At 37.7% G+C, this 20,830-nt stretch overlaps 1 protein-coding gene across 8 annotated transcripts in view; it reads left to right on the forward strand.

Moving 5' to 3' along the window:
- cadpsb (Ca2+-dependent activator protein for secretion b) overlaps nt 1-20,830 on the forward strand; it is an 86,863-nt gene that overhangs the window by 39,028 nt on the left and 27,005 nt on the right. For 2 of the 8 annotated variants that reach the window (XM_055027685.1, XM_055027687.1), the window contains exons 7-18: nt 1,607-1,718; nt 3,201-3,340; nt 3,729-3,795; nt 4,046-4,154; nt 4,241-4,453; nt 8,701-8,712; nt 14,566-14,702; nt 14,793-14,980; nt 16,379-16,480; nt 16,560-16,623; nt 16,717-16,840; nt 19,445-19,477. In XM_055027685.1, coding sequence (XP_054883660.1) covers nt 1,607-1,718; nt 3,201-3,340; nt 3,729-3,795; nt 4,046-4,154; nt 4,241-4,453; nt 8,701-8,712; nt 14,566-14,702; nt 14,793-14,980; nt 16,379-16,480; nt 16,560-16,623; nt 16,717-16,840; nt 19,445-19,477 — 1,301 coding nt within the window. Of the gene's footprint in view, nt 1-1,606; nt 1,719-3,200; nt 3,341-3,728; nt 3,796-4,045; nt 4,155-4,240; nt 4,454-8,700; nt 8,713-14,565; nt 14,703-14,792; nt 14,981-16,378; nt 16,481-16,559; nt 16,624-16,716; nt 16,841-18,575; nt 18,645-19,444; nt 19,478-20,830 lie in introns of all 8 variants that reach the window. The other 6 variants (XM_055027688.1, XM_055027689.1, XM_055027692.1 and 3 more) reach the window with 5 other exon arrangements.

Here is a 20,830-nt window from a genome sequence, read left to right on the forward strand (position 1 = left end):
TTTAGAATTACAATGCTGAAAGCTTAATATTGAATATTTTTTAAAAAAATCTAGTGACTTAAGCCCTCGTGGCTATACAATATTGCACATTTCAACTTGTTCTCTGTGGATTTCTGTGTTTTAAGTGGATCTGAGGAGCTAGACTATTCGAAAATGTCTTTGTTACTACTTCATAATCCCTCAGGTACTGTGTTATTTTTTTGTTTGTTTGTTCATTTTTAAGATGTTGTTTACTCCAACAGACACTAATAAAATAGACTGTCAGATTTTATTTAGGGCCCCCTGGAGCCAAAATATGTTGTCAATTTTTCTTTCTATGCAGACTTTGTTATTAAAATCTGCATAGTTTCCTTCCTTCATGTCCAAAAGTAGAGTTGATTGTTCTGTCTGGTCCACTGCTCAAAAATAGGGGAAAAGTTTGATTAAAGCAAACATTTTCAAGAAAACATGAACATTGTTGGGTCATTTTGGTTAAAGAATGATCAGTCTTTCTTAACCAAAAGAAAAACTAATCTTCCTTTTGGTTAATAGACCTTTTTCACGCTTCCGGGTTTGAAAGCGGATGTGGGGTTGGACAACTTCCGGTAGCTATAGCGTTAGCATTAAAAGGCTAGGAAAATGGCTCAGTCTCGGCGTAGTTGTTTTTGTTCAGTCCGTGATTGTTCATGTGGGGGCAAGAAAACAGCCTTATCTGTCATATCATGCGTTCCCGACGGACCCGGACCAACGTAGGCAGTGGATCCAGGCGATCCGAAGAGATGAAGGTCCGGACTTTTGCATAAAGACGGGGAGCACTTTCGTATGTAGCCGCCACTTCACACCGGAGGATTTTGTTAGGGGGTCCACCACCAGCCACTGCAATCACTAAGAACTGCCTCAATGGATTATTTATACAAATAAATAATCCAAACACTTCACTCACCTTGTCTGCTGGCGGTAGTGTGTGAATGACAACCTTGCTTCTGTCAGTGTACCTGAGGGCAGCTGTGGCTATATTGTAGCTCACCTCAACAATGTGTGTGGGAATGATTGAAAGTGGTGTGAATGTCTTTAGAATCCTCAGACTTCATAAGATGCTATACAAGCACAAGAACTAGAACTACTAGTCTCAGGCAACCATATTGTTAATTTTCTGTGATCTATAAGTGTGCCTTATCTGTCATTATTGTTGTGAGACGTTCTGTTTATAAAAAATACAGTGTTGTTTCCCTGCTTCTTCTGAAAGCCATTTGTTTACAGTCATTTTCCTTCAGCCAACCTTTTAGCCCTGCAAGCCTCACTTTCCACACAAATGTTTTGTTATCATTTGTGTGGAATTTGAAATCATTTGAAATACAGCAATAGTGCATTTCAAGAACAATCATTTGTGTGTTTTAAGCTATTTAAACTTTTAACCATCTTTTTTCTTTGATAACAGAAATATGTTTCAAATAAAAATTTAAAATTTGGAATGATATGCCCAAGCTTGTTGTAACTGTTGTAAATATTCAGGGGCAAACAATGGAATGAAGACTTGCTTTTTTTATCAACTGTTCAACAGGTGAGATCACTGTGTTATACTGTAATGGAAAATAACCTCTTGAGTGTTTTCTGTTTTGTCTTTCAGCTGGGGAACCCAGGGGGACTTCACCACTACACACCCTTTGCCTGCTGTCAAGGTGAAACTGTTTACAGAGAGTACAGGCGTCCTGGCGCTGGAAGACAAAGAGCTGGGCAGGGTAATACCTCTGTTTACTCACAATTTTAGCAATGACAGAAGATCAAGGATCATGGTGGTGATAACCAAAAATGAAAACATACAGATAACAGTACGCTTAAAGTCTCGGAGTACAATCACCTTGAATAAAAACACCATGGTTTCACAATAACAGACTATTTATGCAATAATTAACATCAAAGGTTTTCAGTACATTTATCAACCAGGAAGATGAGAGTTATTCATACAACTTCCAAAATATTGGTTAAGAACAGTTTTTTTTATATATTATACATAAATATATTGATAAATAGTATCTTAGTTGGATAATTAGATGTTAGTAGGTTCAGCTCTCAGCTCAAGTAGAGCCTACAGTCGAATTTGTCAATTATTTGCTATGTCTATATTATCAGTTGTAATTTTAAAACAATGTTAACTTAACCCGAGTGATAAATGGTGCTGATGCCTTTTTCTGATGTCCATGTTTTGTGCTGCCAGAAATATTTTCAAACAGTCAAATTTATATCTCATTAAGCTTTCTTAAAGCAAGCTGGAGTGACATGAGGGGAAGGGGAAGCTCTGTATTACTCCGTGCTTCATTTTGCAGTGGAAAAACTCCTGTCCAAGCAGTTTCATTTGGTATCATTTAACTAAGAGAAATATTCTCTCAGCCAACTGATCAGCAATGCACAGCAGCAGCAAGTGGTGGAGGGGAAGTATTGCATTGCCCCATGATCCATTTATTTGTATATGATGTGATGTCTTTTTTTTCTGCGAAGTGACAGATTGGTCAGCAGCAGGTAGAGGAGGGACAGCATTACTTTATGCTCCATGGAGACGAAGGAAGTTGTGGTCCATTATAGCTTTAGAACAGTATGATAAAAAAACTTTAATTATGCCTTTTTAAAACCTTGGTGCATCTTTACATTGTTTCCTTTTGAATAAGAAACATCTTTTGTAATGAAGTAAAATCCACTTATTACAAAAGAAAAATTCTGGATTCAGTTATTTACTTTATTTAAATTTCATTTGACTCAATTTGATATAAACATCATGAAGGAATGTGTAAAACTACCTTGTATTTTTATGCCTAAAACTGACAGATACCCAAGGGAGGTAGTTTTTCTGTTATGTGTTGGGCCAATGGCGCCTCGGATGTCCCTGTAGTGAGAGTGACCTTGTCTGAGACAAAGTTCTTTGATCTCCCACTGCAAGAGAGTTGGCAGGAAAGCAGGCTTCCTCAAAGCTCTTTAAGTCAGCAAAGAGAGATTAGGTCTCCTCTTTTTCTTCTTCTTCTACTTTGAGGCAGAGAGAAACAGTGTTCTTCTGTTGCTTCACCGCATCGCAATTTAATTTTCACTAGAGGCAAACACACATAATCACCAGCCTCTGCAAAGACTAACGATTGCTGCACAGAAAGATGAAATAAAGACTCCAGCAGAAATTCAGAAGAGATCAGTAATTAACTTTTTTTTTTTGCCATTTGTGGTGTCTTCATATGCAGGTTGTCCTCCACCCAACACCTAACAGTCCCAAACAGTCAGAGCTCCATAAGATGACTGTGACAAAGGCTTGCCCTGACCAAGATCTTAAAATAAAGCTGGCTATACGCATGGACAAACCACAGAACATGAAACACTGCGGGTAAGAGAAAGTCAGCAACTAAATAAGACACAAAGGGATGTTCTTATGAGGATTTAATTTTCTGTGCCTTTCCTGTAAAACTCCAACCCTTCTCAGCTCCTTGGCCTCATTTCTTTCCACATGCTGTGGAAAAATACTGTGAAGTGCACAACTCCCCCTGGTGGATGACAGTGTGTAGATTATATATGCATATCTATCTATGTGTATGTTTGTTTTACTTATTTTTTTGAAAGCAAAGCCAAATTCACACAATTTTTATCACTATCATTTTTGTTATTCAGACTTGTCGTATAAAAGATCTTATGTTAAAAGGCTCGTTCAAAGTTTCTTCATATTAACTGTTAAGTGTTTTCTGATCTGTCATCAACTACGTTTACTGCTGCCACAGGTATCTGTGGGCGTTTGGGAAGAACGTGTGGAAACGCTGGAAGAAACGTTTCTTTGTGCTTGTGCAGGTGGGCTGTTTCTGAAAAATTATGTTATTAATTATGTTATTATATATAAATGCTTTACAAGTTGGATTTTCAAGATTTTTGCAATATAAGATTATGAAACTGCAAAAAACAAATTTAAGTTTTGGACTTATAAATTGGTTATAATCAAAGTCAAACTCATTCTTGATGCTGTTACCCAGCGTGTAAACAGCAATGAAAAATTACCAGGTTTTTTGTCTACTCACTCTGAGCTCTTTAACTTTGTCTCTAGGTGAGTCAGTATACCTTTGCCATGTGCAGCTACAGAGAGAAAAAATCTGAACCACAGGAGCTTCTGCAGCTGGATGGGTATACTGTGGACTACAGTGACCCCCAACCTGGTACGAACGCACAAGGGAAAAAGAATAAATATGCAAGCAAACGTAAGGTATTTTACAAATTTCTAATGTTCTTTGACACCTCGAAGGTCTGGATGGAGGCAGGGCTTTCTTCAATGCCGTGAAGGAGGGCGACACTGTGATCTTTGCCAGTGACGACGAGCAGGACCGCATCCTGTGGGTCCAGGCCATGTATCGTGCTACTGGCCAGTCCCATAAGCCCGTCCCACCCACTCAGGTCCAGAAACTAAACTCCAAGGGGGGGGCTTCAGCCCAAATGGATGCTCCCATTTCTCAGTTCTGTAAGTAACCCATTGCGCAAAAAATATTTGGTTAGGCAGAAAGCAGTTTCCGAAGCTCTAACCCATAACTGTGTCACACCATGTGCTCCCCACCCCTCCTGCAGCTACAAAACATTCCTGTAGAGCTAACACACAAGCACGCGCACAAATGCATTGATCTCTCACGGGTTTTCCTCCAGCATCTGATGGACTTCCACTCATTGTCACCACTCCCTCCGTGTTTAACGGCGCACCTCCATGCTACTCCATCAGTCGGTTCATTAGGAACAACCAACCTGAAAGAGAAGTCAGCATCCAGATGCTCTACACCTGTAGAGTCATCACACATAGGATTCAAATATTCAGACCAGCCGCCTGGTTAAATCAAGTTTTATCCAGACATGAAATAGATTCTAATAAATCTGTGACTGTACTTGCATTCCTAAGCGGTCTCCAGGTCAGGTAGCAAAGGGAAGGTAAGGCTGTCTAAACAGTGTGCCGTCTGTACCAACTTTTGTTTTAAATGTCTCTTGTGTCCTCCCAACCCCCACCCCAATTTGAGAAGGTAATTGATTCTAACAGCAGCAATTTCCTTCCCTAAGTCAGAGCTTACTCAGGTTGGTTTTGACCCTTGCACTCATTGTTTTCTTATCATTCTAATCCACAATAACAGCACTAAACAGACCTCCTACCTATAAGAATTAATGATACATATTAACAATCCCCCAATAATAGATCCTGCTATTCAGAAAAAAAACAAAACTTTTTTGTGTGCATCATTCTTTTTCAAATGTATTAAATATAATTTTTATCAAGAGGAAATGCAGAAAAATAATTGGCTAAGTTTTGCACCAATATTAGTAGTAACAATAAAAAAACATGCTTATTCCAATGTTTTTGACTGTATAAGACGCAAAATATTTAAGTTACACGAAATCCTGTCACGTAAGATTCTCTGTTGTTTCTCCATTGTTTATTTTTCGTCCAGTACGTGATCCTTGTTGTGGTTAGTTGATTCCTCTGCTGCCAGCTGTCTGCCATTCAAAAAGCCTCCTCACAGCGGCACAGACTCCCCTTCTTCCCGAAACATTGTGGCAACACCACCACGCGTACATGTTTCACCCCCTGGTGGTCTTGAATGGCACTGGGACCATTTTACATGCACAACCCTCCTTACCCTGCTGCAGTGGACACCTCAATAAAGAAGTGAGAGTCATATGAAGACTCCACAATTTGTATTTATCAATCTTCTGGTGCACTTTGCACATCAAAATTTATCTGTAGAAAAGGGAAATGTTTGTTTTCTTCATCTAATTTCGGCAAAATATTTACATCTTTTTACCACAATGGCATAACACAGTGTTATTTATAAAGTTAATAGAATAAATACAATTTTCTTTTTTAACGTTCAGAAAATATATTGAAAAGAGACACAAAACAAATGGAACAAAGATGCAAAGTTTATGTTTGATGGAAATAGTCAGAGCAACACACCGCATTTAGTTTCTGTTTTAGTGCCTCTAAACGGTGTGCACGTATTAAAACATATCTTCCAACATTTTTGTGTGTTTGATGTGACACATTTTCTATGCTATTCAACTGAAATAAACACATTTTATCTCCAAATCTTTTTGATTAGGCAGACGTCTCTTTTCGAACTCAGTTTTCAGAAGAGCTGACAGATGTTCTGACAGTTTTAGTATTGCAGTCTGTTGCAAAACATTACTGTTTTTCTGGTGAAGTTATTATTTTGTTAATTGAGATGCATACTTGGACTAGCAAGTGCTTAAAATATGAACATCAAAGCAAATAACTCTCAACCAAGATTTCACACATATGTTACATTTTCTTGGAGACCTGGAAATTTTAGGTCAGAACTGACTGGCTGCTTACTATTTCATCCACCTTGATAACTGTGGGCTATTTTTTTAATGCTCTGCATTACTCATGGTCAAAGAACACATTTTTTTGTAACTGTGGGCTGACAAGTTCCAATTTGGTTTCTTCAAGCCATAAAACATTCTCCCATAAGGTTTAATTAGATTTTTCTGTTGAGGAAAAGGCTTGTGTCTTTTAGCCTTACTCCTTAATCCAGACATAAGGAGAACTTATCAAATTGTTGTCACATCTACAACACAACCAAAATTGGTTGAAAATTCATGCAGCTCCTTCAGTGCTCCAATTGGCTTCTTGATGCTTTAGCAGCTACTCCTGATACCTTTGCACAAGAAGATTATTTTGATCCCTTCCATGATCTTCTCAGACCTCTGCAGCCTTAGTTACAGCGCATGCATGAGAGAGTGTCAGAAAAATCCTACTGAGAAATCAAAACCTTTCTTTAGTTTTACCAGATTCACCATTATTGATACTTACTACACCCTTTTTAATTGTTATATGTGCTCTCCTAACACTTTTGTTTGTTTTCAGTTGAATTGCATGAGATATATGTCACACGACGGGAGTGGGATGCTTTAAATCCTACCTATACACATTTAAACCACCATAATGTATCAGTTATTGGCTCAGACTGTTCAAGAAGCCACAGCCCTTTCAGTGGGTTTACAAAAAGATTCTAGTTTGCTTTGAGAGTTTGGCGCAAAGTTGTTCTAGTTGGACGGCATCATGACTGACTTTCAAACACAGAATAAGCAAATAGTTCAGGAGTCTATTGCTCTTCATAATGTTTCGTTCAGATTGTAACATCTGACTTTTCTTTTCATTAGAAAGGGTGAGTTTAATGGTAGTATATCTAATGGATGTGCTGCATTAAGAGCAGCAATAGCGAGGGCAGTCCTGTTACACGCTTCAAAAACACAGATTTATCAGTTAATTATTTCACATGAAAGCTCTGAAACTGGCTGCAGTAGCAGAGGCTATATCGATCCATTTTTCCAATCTGCAGGATGGCAGTCCAACTACATACTACTTATGAAATATTATGATCCACCAGAGCGTGCCAGGATAGACAAATGCCAGGTGCTTTTGTTAAAATAGAACAGTAAGTAGTAAGGATTTCTTGATTTAGATCTTATGTCTGAGTCATTGGAGATGCTGTATCTGCCTTAAAGGTCAGCGTAACAAGCAGTTTTTTAACACTAAACAAATAAATAAATAAATGCCTCCAGTGGTCTTACGAAGTTTGGTTTATTAAAATCACCAAAATTTAACGCATCATCTAAAAAACACATATTTAAAATTTTTCTATGTGGTGCAGGACATTTTAATAAAGAAAAATGTAAAATAAATAAAAAAAATAAAAATAAAACTCCAGAAGAGGAATTTAAAAGGTATGTGCTACATTGCAGTAGATTGGAATGTTCATTTTCATTAAGACACAGGAGACTAAATAAGATATAACACTATTTGAAAGTTTCAATCAAGTTTAATAAAACTGATTGCCTCAAAGATTGCCCAATGATGACATACATCTAAATACATCTTTTTTAATTACTACTTTCTGGATGCTTTTCGTAAGTATCAAAAACATTATCTGTGGAATAAATAATGACTCTGGTTCAGTCAGTGTCCTACAGAGCTGGATATGGTCAGATTTATGGGATTCCATATACCTACAATACTTTAAAGAAGTAATTCTAGCCTTACATGTGCATTTGGGGTGTACTTCCTACAGCTGGAAAGGAGAAAGTTACCTGGTCCAAAGGATAATCCACATGTGTTCAAAAGGTGCCGAAATATGATAAAAATTCTTAGATATATACTGGATCAGCATATTAAATATCTCCCATATTTTGCTATTTTCTAAGATAAATGTTTGACATAAAACAAACTACCTTTTGTTGATACTTTATGTTCTTGTGTTCTTGCCAGTTTCCCTTTTTACAGTAACATTTGTGTTTGATCAAACTGACAGTACTTAACATACAGCTCTCAGCACTTTTAAGTACTCGTCTTTTTTCCCAGAAGAAACTAACTGCAGTGGAGTGATGAGGATCGTAAACTGTCTTCTCTCTGTCTCTCTTCTTCTTCTCTCTCTGCCTGTCTTCCTCTTTGTCTCTTTTAATATACCTGGACATCTGTTGTTCACACATCCTCACATGTGCTCACACACCACCGCCCAACACACTCTCGTGTTAGTTTAGGCTGTTGTTTTTTCAGTTGTGTTTTTATCTTCTTCATGCTTTGCCTGGACCCTTCTTTAGTAAATTGCAGCTGCTAGGTCAGGGTCTCTCGTGATTTGCTCTCCTCCAGCCTTGTTGCTAGTCTTTATGTTATTCTGGTTTGTCCCTTCTTACCCTGCTGTCTTCTAGCTGGACTCAAGGGTAAGTGCTTCCCTTTAGCCGGCATTGCTCAGATAATCCCCGGCGATTATCTGACAAATGCAACGTTCTTTCTCTCTTCTCTCCCTCTTCTTCTTCCTCTTCTTCTCCTCTTTCACGTCTCGCTTCATGTCTTAGACATTAGCTGATTAATTTTTTTTGTTTTTAATAACCTCAGCTTGAGGATCAAAGTAGAAGCATCCATTCGTGCCCGTATAGGATGCATGTATTTTATATCTAAGAACTTATTATTTGACTCAGTAATGATTGACGTTTATATTAAAGCTGTTTCTGCATAATTGCCTTCTCTCTTTTTTCTTATTGGTGGCTGGATCCCTCAGAGTAAAGCTACCCTGTAATAAAACTTGATTAAAAGATTAGATGGCAAGCTATTTTGTGGTTATGAGGAAGGGAAAGCTGGTGTATTTATTTGCCGAGCAAAAACATATAAATATATCCGATTGTACCTTTAAAACGATTCAAAGTTTATATGTAAACTCAGCAAAAACGAGTCTGGAAATATTCTTTAAGTCAATAATTGTAAAATTTGATTAGTCACCTTTACAACAAGATACAGCTTGAAATGAAATGAGCTCCACAGGTAAATGTTGGGACAGCGTACCCCAAACATATGGCAAATTCCAATGCAATATTCTATCACTGGTATTAACTTGTTCAACTTCATTGCTAACATGCTAACGTATTGACTGATCCGTTCATGGGACCAGAAGGTATAAACATGCTATGTTTATACCTTTAGAATAATACGGCAACTGTGAGTTGCTACCAATGACCAACTTTTATGAAACTGATCAGGTCAAAGTCAAACGTCCTAGAGTTGGGAATCCAAAAAAAAGCCCAAACAGACTAGTGCATTTACTTCTGTCAGAAAAAAAATACAATAAAAAACTGTAAGCTTTGTTTTTACAACAGCATCACTGATCAGGAAAACAAGAACGCCCTTCATCATGTCACTTTTTGCAGGGATGACAACTGCACCACCAGTGGAACGAGAGAAAGAATGTGAGGCAATGTCATGTTAAGTGATGAACTACTCAAAGTATTGAGATGGCATGGAGAATTGCTACACTGATTGTGTGACATCTTTCAATGAGGAAGTGTCATGGTGTGAGGAAATGTCTTTCCTACAGTCAAATGCAAACCTGCCCATCAGTGACTAATGTCTCCACGCACTGAGAAATTGCAATAAAATGCTGCAGCCAATGAAGATCTTATACCAGGACGTGGGACAAATCAGTTGTTCTAGCGTTAACTTCCTTATATTCTAACCCTACACATGAAATAATCTCGTTCTACATGTATGTACTCTGAATAATTTTGAAAAACGTATTCAGAGAACTTGAGACACAGTAGTTTTTTAAGGGTAGCATTACTTTCTAAATAGAGTCTACAGTTCTGCCCTGATGCGGAAAGAGAAAAGAAATGGCAGTAAAAAATTTACATAAAATATAAAAGATATATTTTATATCTTTTATTTTATATCAGAAAGTGTCTAAAAGAGAAGAAGACAGGAAATGCCAAAGCCACAAAGTCAGGATCATAACAGAGTATGTTCACAAGTGGAGGACATGGTAGGAACGGTTCAGGTCCGCTTTATGTGTGAATGAGCTAAACCACAGGTACATTCAGCAATGTTAAGATTACACAATATAAGGAAAATCTGAAATTGCAATATTATAGCTGAATGATGTGATGTCTATCATGGTTAACCAGCAAAAGATTTTATTTTTTTTCACCGTAATTAACTTGCTAACTTAGACCAATATCAGATGTATGTCTTTGGTCAGGAGGTTTTAATACATTGTTCTTGAAGTACAATAACATTCAAAATATTTCATCAAATGAGTCTTTTGTGATATTGCTCACATCAAAATATTAATGACCTTTGTACTCTACTTTGTATGGATCTTGTTTGGGCTGTTGGAGTTACTGACAGAGTAAAATAAATTAAATATTACAATTGACCAATATTTATGCAGAATTTTCCTTTTTCCTAGAAAAACAATCATCCTACTAAAAGCAGGAGAATATTGCAAGAGACTTTTGCACATTTACCCTTCCTGCTTTTGGTATTGTGCAATTTCTTTACAAAATGCAAAAGAGGTAGAAGTAAAGGTGACTAAATCTGATTTAAACATAACCCATTTGTTTAGAAATGATTGTCTTAAATAATATTTCCAGACTATTTGGGGAAATTTATTTATGTGAGGAGAAGCAATACTGATGCAGTTTTGTTTGAAAAATGTATCCGGTGCATAGTAAGTGTTCATTTTTATGCTTTATTTCTGAGGGCTCAATTACTTTTAATTATCTTTTCTTTGAGCTTTTCTTGATGAGAGTTGGCAAATATGTATGCGGAGTATTCTGAATGCCAAAGACAAGGAGTAGCCACTGCCGCCCCTTCTTCCAGTGAAAATACTCCGGACCCCCTCCTCCTTTCTCCCTCTTACTGTAGATGGGCCTGTAGACATAGAGGTTAGACCGGTGTTACGCCTCCCAAAAAAGGAGAGGTGTCACTATGATTTCTTTTGACTGCCCTTGTTTTGCTTGATATAGGACAACACCCGTGTCATGTGTCCATACTTCTGTCCAAAACGAAGAATTTTTCATCCATTCCTCCCCCCATCTCCCAGAGAATGATAACAGTTCTGCCTCTGTCGGCTTCATGCTATATTTACCCATGTACTTGCACCAAATTGTAATGCTTTTACCCTTTTAGAGTTCTCCGGTAGTGGTATGCCTGTTAGTGTGCTCCTTAGAGATCATGAATACACTGCAACATACTCAAGTATTGTCAACTTGCAGATGCGTAGAGAACAGGAAAAAAAGGGAATGCAAATTAAAAAAGAAAAGAAGATAAAATGCAAATTTCAAAAGGGGTCTGCAGATGTGCATGACGATTACAAGCGTATTGAAAACTCCGATCTCCAGCATGTTGAAACATATAAATGTATGCAAAAGTAATATCATATTCACTTTGGTGATTTTTTTGTTTAATTTATTTGTGGTTGAAGTTATTATGAACACATTTATGTGAGTTATGTTCAATGTTTTTGATTTACATGTCATTTAACTAAACTAAAAGAGAATGAATCCTATTTGATGTCTCTCATATTTCAACCTTGCATAGACTTTCATAACCCTCTTTGATGTTTTCTCACCATTTCATTCTTCCACTACAAGATCAATTCTCTTGTCTTAATGTGATTGTTGCTTTCACACTTTAACAACTTGTTTCTGTCTCAATATTCCCCTCAAAAAACCTTGTCCAACCAACCAGATTCTCTTTCTCACCTCCATTGCATCTCCTTCAGTGTTTACAAGCATTAAGTGTTTCTGTCCAGATATTTTCTTTTTACATTATGACTCACTATGTATTTTTCTTTTTTTCCCCCCTCTGTCTCCTACTACCATTTCCAGTTTCTACTTGTCTCATGTTTTCCTTCTCAGACTGAAGTGAAAATGACTTAAAGATGAGTGTAACTCTGTAGGGTTCCTTCATATGTCAAGCCAGGATGACACCCTCTCTCTTACCGATAGGGTGACAGTTGTGCCCTGTTGTGTATCTCAGACCTGACCTGACAAGATCAGGTCTCCACTTCCCACATCCCTCCACCGAATTGCCTTCACTCATTGTCAGTGTCTCCTGAATGTGAAACCTGTCACTCCCACAGAGGACATGACTGTACCTCTGGTCTCCATCACTGTGTCATTGTCTCTCAGCCTGTTACAGTATTTACAAGATAAAAAATATATATTATTTATCAATGCAGTATGTAAACAATCCCAGCAGCGGTTAATTCCCCCAAATTTACTCAGCTGCAATGCCTTGCAAAAGTATTCACACTCCTTGAACTTTTCACATTTTGCCACAAACTTCAATATAATTTCTTTTGATTTTGTATAATGGACTGACATGAGGTAGTGCATGATTGTGAAGTGGAAAGTAAGTAAAATTTGTTTTATATGTATTCAGGTTTATGGAGTCAGTACTATGCTGGACTATTCTCTACTGTACTTGTATCTGGTTAGCTTGTTGTCTCTTGGAGTTTCTCTCAGTTTTGCACATCTTGAACAGATTTTTGCCCATTTTGTCTGCAAAGTACATCAAATTCAATCAGACTGAATTGAGAACATCATTGTACAACCTTTTCCGTGGATTTTGAATAACATTTTGACTTGGACTTTGACTAGGCCATTCTGACAAGGTTAGATGATTTTATCTAAACCCATTTGCTGTGGCTCTGGTTGCATGTTTAGAGTGATTGTTCTGTTCGAACTTGAACCTTTGGTCCAATCTCAACTCTTCTGTAACATCTGAAGAGCTTTCATCCAGGATTGTACTGTATTTAGCTCCAGTCATCTCATCAAGTCTGAACAACTTCCCTGTCCTTGCAGAATAAAGACATTCTAAAGGCATGATGCAGCTACCTCCATGTTTCACTGTAGAGTGGATATGCGAGGCGTCAGTTTTCCCCCTCACCTTGCTTTTGTCAGCCAGAAAAAAATAAGTCTTGACCAGAGCCAATTATCTCACTTCTTTTGATTGTTTGAGCTTGTGCTCAAACAACGGCTTTCTTGTCTTTCATGAATGCTAGATTTGAGACAGGAAGTTATCATATCATATCGACACATTTTTTACTGTTTCTCTGATTAGCGCTCACCTTCCTTAGTCTGTTAGTTCAGGTGGACAGCCATGTCTTGGTATATTTGTAGCTGTGCAATAATGTTTCTTTTTATGATGACGGACTGAGTCGATGAGCTGTTCCAGGGGTTCATCTTGCTTTAAACGTCTGCAGATCTGATAATCCGATCTGTCCGCTGTTTTTCTTGGTCTTCATGACGCCGTTTCTTCAATAATGTTCTTTAACTTATCTCAGAGACCTTCACAGAACAGTTGTATTTATGCTGGGATTAAGCTGCATCCAATTTACTCAACCCAACTTTCAGATATTTGTAAAAACTTTGAAACCCATTTCTTTTCCAGTTCACTATTGTGTGCTTTCCTGTGTTGACGTTTTGCATAAATTTCAGAACATTAAAGATTGTAAGCTGCCAAAATGTGGAAATTTTCAGGGAGCATTTAAAACTTGGAAAAATAATCTTATTATTTTTTTTAGCACATGTCAATCTCAAAATGTTTTTGTATTTAGCAGGTTTCACAAACCAAGCTTAATATTTTAGTGGTCTTTTTTCCTTTTCTAACAATTTTTAAAAATGTGTATGTTTCTCTTGAAAACAGCAAGACAAGTTCATGAATCCATTTTGCAGAATGAACAACAAATTCTAGATTTGTATAAATTTAAACAATATTGCTCTTGTAATGTTTCCCTGTTTGTACCACAACTTAAAATAATGAGTCTTTCTGGCTTTTTGTTGAGGTCTTTTTCACTAGCACACATTTTTCAGGACCTGGGTGGCAATCTTTGAGAATGGCAGAATCTATTGAATGCATATAGACAAATTGTTTATTAAATTTCATCTAGTATTCCTTCAAACATCTTTTAAATCTTAAATGATGTCTTTCTTCTATAAAACAAGAGGCAATGTAACAAAGCCGCATGCATGCACAAGTAGTCAAAGCACCATCCCTTTGAGCTTAACTTTAGATTGATAGATATATCCACTAATAGAAAAATTGTAGACATTAATGCACTCTTTACGCTGTCCAACACAATGCAAGTTGACAATGTTAGCTGTAATTGTTATAATTTGCCCTTAGAAGTAGCTGAACAGTGTTGTAGAGCTGTCCTGAAATGTCGCTGTTTTCCTTCACCTCACTGACATCATCTCCTCTGAACCGTGTGTTTTTCCTTGTGCCGTTTGGCTGGATAGACGCTGACAGAGCTCAGAAACATGGCATGGATGAGTTTATCTCCGCTAACCCCTGTAGCTATGACCACGCCTCGCTTTTTGAGATGTTGCAGCGGCTCACACTAGACCACAGGCTCAATGACACCTTCTGCTGCTTGGTGAGTGACTCTCTGTCAGGTATCATGACAGTGGGGGGAGAAGTTTGCTGTTGTGTAGTCTTTCAGTCTCCACATGCTTGTGTTTTACAGGGATGGTTCAGCCCAGGGCAAGTGTTTGTCCTGGATGAATACTGTGCAAGAAACGGAGTTCGAGGTTGTCACCGACATCTGTGTTACCTACGTGATCTTCTGGAACGGGCAGAAAACGGAGCTATTATAGACCCCACTCTTCTGCACTACAGCTTTGCTTTTTGTGCATCCCATGTCCATGGGAACAGGTGTGCACTCTTCTTTTGACCTGCAAGCCACAAGTTTGGCAGTTTAAAAAAAATGATTTTTTTTTTATTTCTAAATGAAAACTTGGAATTATATTATTACTTATTTGATCAAGTCTGGTTTTGGATTCCTGGATCATGAACCAAATATGTACTTCCTATAATGGCAACACATTTGTTTCAAATAGAACTATTCATGATGTAAAGGTGTTTTATAGGAGAAGGTAGAGTTTGATGAATGGGCTTCTCTATCTCCAGTCAACAACAACATTCAGAAATATTAGTTTGGATAAACAGACTAAAATGTTTTGACCTCCACATGCATGTGCCAATGCAGGATAAGTGGCTGACCCAAAACCGTGTCCTGTTTTTGGGTCAGCTGAATCATTCCGCCTCTTAAATCTTTTGCTGTAACCTTGTAGGTTTTAGAAAAGAAGAAAACAGCAGAAATAAAACCTGGAACTTATTTCCTTCTCTTGTGATCTGACAAAAAATAAATAAATACATTTTCCAAGTATTATATTGAAATTTCAAATTGACAGCACATTAAAAAAATATATCGGATCATTATTTGCTTTAACTCAAAAGAAAATGCTAACTAGTTATTTTTTCCTTGATATTTAGCCGAGTGAGTTCTTTGCTTCACAGACTGACATGCTAACTCTTCTAGCATGTTGCTAACTTCTCTGTTAAAAATGTCTTTGCCCTTAAAAATACTCTGATATAAGCCCCTCTGATATCAAAACTTTTTTTTTCTTGAAACAACATATTTTAAGGAGAATAGTTGATTTCTTACAAAACACAGCAGACAACTCACAGCAACGGCTGGGGAGAGGGGTGCTACTCTCCATGAGCGGACAGAAACCTCCACCTTTTTTTTCCTCTGGTATATTTTTTGTCATCTTTAAGTTCGCTTATATTTAAGTTATTTTGTTTATTTCATGTATTTTATGTTATCAATTTTGTGTCTACATATATTCTTGTTTTCTACCATTTTCTTTGTGTTTCCTTTCTTCTCTGTCCTTTGTTGCATAGTCTCTCACTGTCCATATTATTCATCCTCCCATGCGTCCGTAAAAGTCAGAGAGGGCAGCAGTTACTGGGGGCCGCTGGGCTACGAGGCTCTGGTTTCGCCACAGAGCGCCCAAAGCCCAGATCCTCAGGGTGCTGCTAGGCGAGCATGCATATTCAAGTTTAAGCAAAGAAAGAAGTCCTTTCAGAACGAAAAAAGGTGAGATTGGAAAGAAAAGTCATCTCAAAAAGCTTTGCTGTCGGCTTTTAGAGAACTGGTGGTGGTCCACCAACGTTTTATATCACTAAAGTCAGATGAGAGTATGCTTAATCAGTGGAACATCTAAAGGACTTCAGCTGGGTAAAAGTGGATGGGTGTGATCCTCACAGGCCGGACGGACTGAGCACAGTGAAAGTGGATGAGAAGGAGCGCTTTGAGGACATTAAGGAAAAGTTGCGCGTCATTTTGGAGAACCACATTGTACATTTCAGGTGAGTAATAGTTCAACAATTGAACAATACCTACACATGTTTTTTGTTCTCTCATTAAACATTTGGTCTTTCTTTGCAGATATTTTTTCCCCTTCGGTCGTCCAGAGGGTGCACTGAAAGCCACTTTGTCTTTGCTGGAGAGGGTTTGTAGATGCACAAAAATCACCATGTAACAGAGAAATAACAATTATTATGTAATTGATGTGTCTGGGTTGAATATTTGCTTTCTCATTTAGGTTCTGATGAAAGATATAGTGACTCCAGTTCCACCTGAAGAAGTTAAAGGAGTGATTCGCAAAAATTTGGAGCAGGCTGCTCAGCTCAACTACCAGCGGATCAAAGACTATGCTAAAATTGAAGGTATACAGAAAAAAAAAAATATTTGAACAAAGCGTAGTGGCCTTTGGAGAAAGTAGAAAAACACATTGAACACACATGGTTTAATTCCCTTCATCTTCCATATATCAAGTGAATTCAACAAGTGTAAATAATAGTCCATATCCCAATTGATTCATGGCACACAGATGATTTTTATTTAACAGTGTGCCATCACTCTCTGTCTCTCCGTTCAATAACTCTCTCCTTTGTTTCAGGCCTTCTTTAGCTCTGTGCTGTTCTGTAGGTCAAGTTGGCTTTTGTGTAGAGGTGTGTGAGTAAAAATGCATTCAAATCCAAAGCCCTGAAATCTGTTGATGTGCTGATTTCTCATTGTGCCTTGAGTATTCTAACCTGACATTAGATGGCTGGACCAGTATCTCAGCTTGACTTAGTGGCCACTCTGATTCCCAGTTCTCAGCCGATGCATCTTCCCCATCCCTCCCTCCCACTCCCTCACTTTCTCTCCTAATATCTGATTCCTCAAGCTGATTTTGCGTCCCTCCCCCCACCCTTCATCTTTGTCCAATGATCCTGCTTAAGATCACAATCTTCTGCTCTCTGTCTTTTGCTGTCTGCTATGCTTTTCTCTCTTCTTCCACAGATATAACTTTAAATAGCTTCAATAACATGTTTCATTTATCTTATTTAAAAGAAATGCTGGGATTGCAGAGAAAGTGGTGGTTTCAGAGTTTGTCAGCCCTGCAGGAGTTTTCCAAAAATATATAAGTTATCTGGATTTTCTGTTTGCCATTGTTTGCAATATAAAACTGGACAATATCTCTTAATTAGAATATTTTGTTTAATAAACTGAATGTTTTAAGTCAAATGTAAGCAGAAATGTAAAAACTTATGAGGGGTTTACAAACATTTGAACAACATTATCCAAGCCAGCATCACCCACCTGCATGTGCTTTGAGACATAACAATGTGACCTTTCTTTATTGGCATGAGCTATTATGAAGAAAGACAACATTAAGGCTTAAATTTATCAGTGCTGTGCAAAAATTATGTCAACCCTCATTTCTTTATATACTCCTACCAAAGAACCTGGCTTTCTTGTTATATATTGAAGTCTTGTTCAACTGCAGTTCTTCAGGTTTTCCAGAGGTTTATCCAAGTTTCTCTATGAATATTATGTGATGAGTAACTTCCACGAATATTGGTGGTGAACTTTTTTTGTTTACTAAAATTACCTTTTTTTCTGATATGCAAATTTGCTTATTCACCTATGTGAAATTTGTTTAATTAATATGATATACAAAAATGTAAAAATGGAGAAAGTAAGTAAAGTGAGAAATACCTTTTCACACATGAAAGCAAACTGCAGCGTCTTGAAAATTAAATGTACAAGCAGAAAGAACAAATTAAGACTTTTGCACAGTGGTGACTTGCAGTCTCTTCCCATGTCAAACATTTGACTTACACATAAAAAGTCAAACTTTAACATTGTTTGTGCCTTGAAAGAAATCCCCCAGGGTGCTAAAGATAGTAAGGCTTCAATCCTTACTATCTTTTCATGCTGTGTGTATTTATTTCCTCTCCTTTCCTCGTCAGATGTCTGGCTCAAAATAAACCAGATGTTTCATTTAACTGCCGGGCTTGCTGCCCAGCACAATGCCAGTTTCACCTGGACAGCCCTCCTCCCATTGGCTTCTGAACTCCAGCCCTCCCACTTCTGACCCTAGCCTCTTGCATGCTACAATCCTGTTTTTTATAGGGAAAAAGAGGGAAATGTATGAGCACCCTGTCTTCTGCTTGGCCTCTCAAGTGATGGATTTAACCATCCGTGAGTACCCTGATCATCCTCTCCCCGCTCTTTCATCCCTCTACGGCCTCCTCTTCTCCTTCAAAGATGCTGCTCCTACCGCCATGCTTGCTTTTATCTGTGCCTTTATGTGTCAGAGTGAGTGGGGAGCACACCAGTCCAGAAATCTGTGAAGTGTTGCACTGAATCAGTCGGGGGTCCTCTTTTAGGCACCGTCTGTTTGTGATGGAAATGAATGAGCAGTCTGGTCTGTACAGCTTCTTTCTTTTGGTTGGACGCCCATTCCTTTGACTTGAATGCATTTTTAGACTGCTTACATTGTTATCTCCTGCAGTCATTTGGTCTGATCATGTCAGTGCTTTGCCAAACAGGTAGGCTTCCTTTTTTCTTTCCTCTCGGTGGCACCAGCTATAGTGAAGGAGCGTCTGTCGACTGAGCTTTCGAATGGGGAATACAGTCCAATGTGTGGATTCAAGAGCTTCACTTTTATCTCAACTTAACTCCAATCATATCAAGTTGTCTTTAGTGTCCTGTCTGTGATCACAGTACTTTTACATGTGTCCTGTCTGTTTACAATAGTTCACTCTTTGTCTGGTTAACAAACATATTGCCACTTTTTTAATTTCCTGTTTTCCACAGGCTTTCTTTGTTTCTATTTTTTATATTTATTTTTAACTGTGTGATGTCTGTCCGTCTCAGAAATCTCACTTCCTGCAGCTGAAACACCTGAGTCCCAAAGTACCGTGAAACTAATCACAGAGATGTACTGACTCTAAACATCTGCTTTTTATCTTTTCTCTCCCCTTTTTTTCTTGCCGAAGTTGAGAAAGGTCAAAAGGATCAGAAGGATCCAGGTGATGCTACGTTTAGCTTATGGTTTAGCTACAATGCACACAAATACAGACACACAATCTCTTCTCTTAGACATATATTTTCATTTCACGTGAACTATTTACTATTTTATCACATGAAAAACAAAGAATTCTCAATGTATTTTATGTGATAAACCAAAGTACAGTAGTTTATAATTGCGGTAGGTAATGGTACATGTTTTTCAACATTATTAATATCTGAAAAGCGTCACACTTTTTTGTTTTCAGCCCTCTTTCTCTCTGATCCCACCAAATTAAAATCAATGTGACCAGTAGCCAAAGATGTCAGCTAGTTAGTAAATGTAGTCCAGTGGGTTGCGAATTAGGTTATAAAGAAGTTTAAAGCAACTTTTTAGTCTATCATAAAGATATTGAAAGTCTTTCAAAACTGCAAATCTTGGCTGTTCATCTACCAACAGGCTTTTTTCAAAGACAGGTATTATTTTTGGAGCAGCTTTTGAATTTCACAACTACTTTAGAGACTATTTTGACACAATAGCGATTTGTCAAAGTAGGAGTAAAGCTATTATTCAAGGAGGTCATGAGAACTGGGTTTGATAGGAAGATAGTAGTTGACGAGGGAAGCTAATTACATGGGAGACCTTGAACACGAAGAAGTCACAAGCTGCTAAAGACTTGACCTGTAGGTTATCAGTCTAGCTGAATTATAAAAATACGGCCAGTTTGAAAACAGGACAGCTTAATTCAGAATAGATTCAACTGTTAGAAAGGTCCAGTCCAGGGCTGCCTAAAGTCAGTCCTCAAAGGCCAGCATCCTGCATGATTTAGTTCTCTCCCTGGTGCGTTAATCCAGGGAGAGAACTAAAACATGCAGGATGCCGGCCCTTGGGGTCCCACTTTGGGCACCATAGGTCTAGTCAAAGTCTAGATCTAAGTCCAGTTTGGGACTTAGATAGGTGAACATGTTAGTATTTTGAGTTGGTTCATCACATACCTACCTATAAGATCAAAACATTTCTGAATGTAATGCAAATCATGTAAAATATTAAATGAAATAGTGAAGTACTTTGTCAAAAAATCATTCATTTGTAGCACATCAGTCCTGTAGTACTTCACAATATCCGAATATTAGTATGCTTACATCAGTTTGGTTTTTTTATTGAGCAAATATGGTGATTGCAATACTTTATATTTCAAGTCTGAACCTTTCCAAGACACATACAATGTTCTCATAACCTGCATCTTGGTTTCAGATGCATTGATTATAGCAAAAGTAATACATGAATATTATGGTTTAATTCTTAGAAACCATGAAAATCATAACAAAAAAAAACTTTCAATAAAGGTCTTACTATAAATACAATCTCCAATACA

This window comes from Poeciliopsis prolifica, unplaced genomic scaffold (genome assembly GCF_027474105.1).
Source record: "Poeciliopsis prolifica strain line A6 unplaced genomic scaffold, Auburn_PproV2 SCAFFOLD003, whole genome shotgun sequence".
Classification (NCBI taxonomy): Eukaryota; Metazoa; Chordata; class Actinopteri; order Cyprinodontiformes; family Poeciliidae; genus Poeciliopsis; species Poeciliopsis prolifica.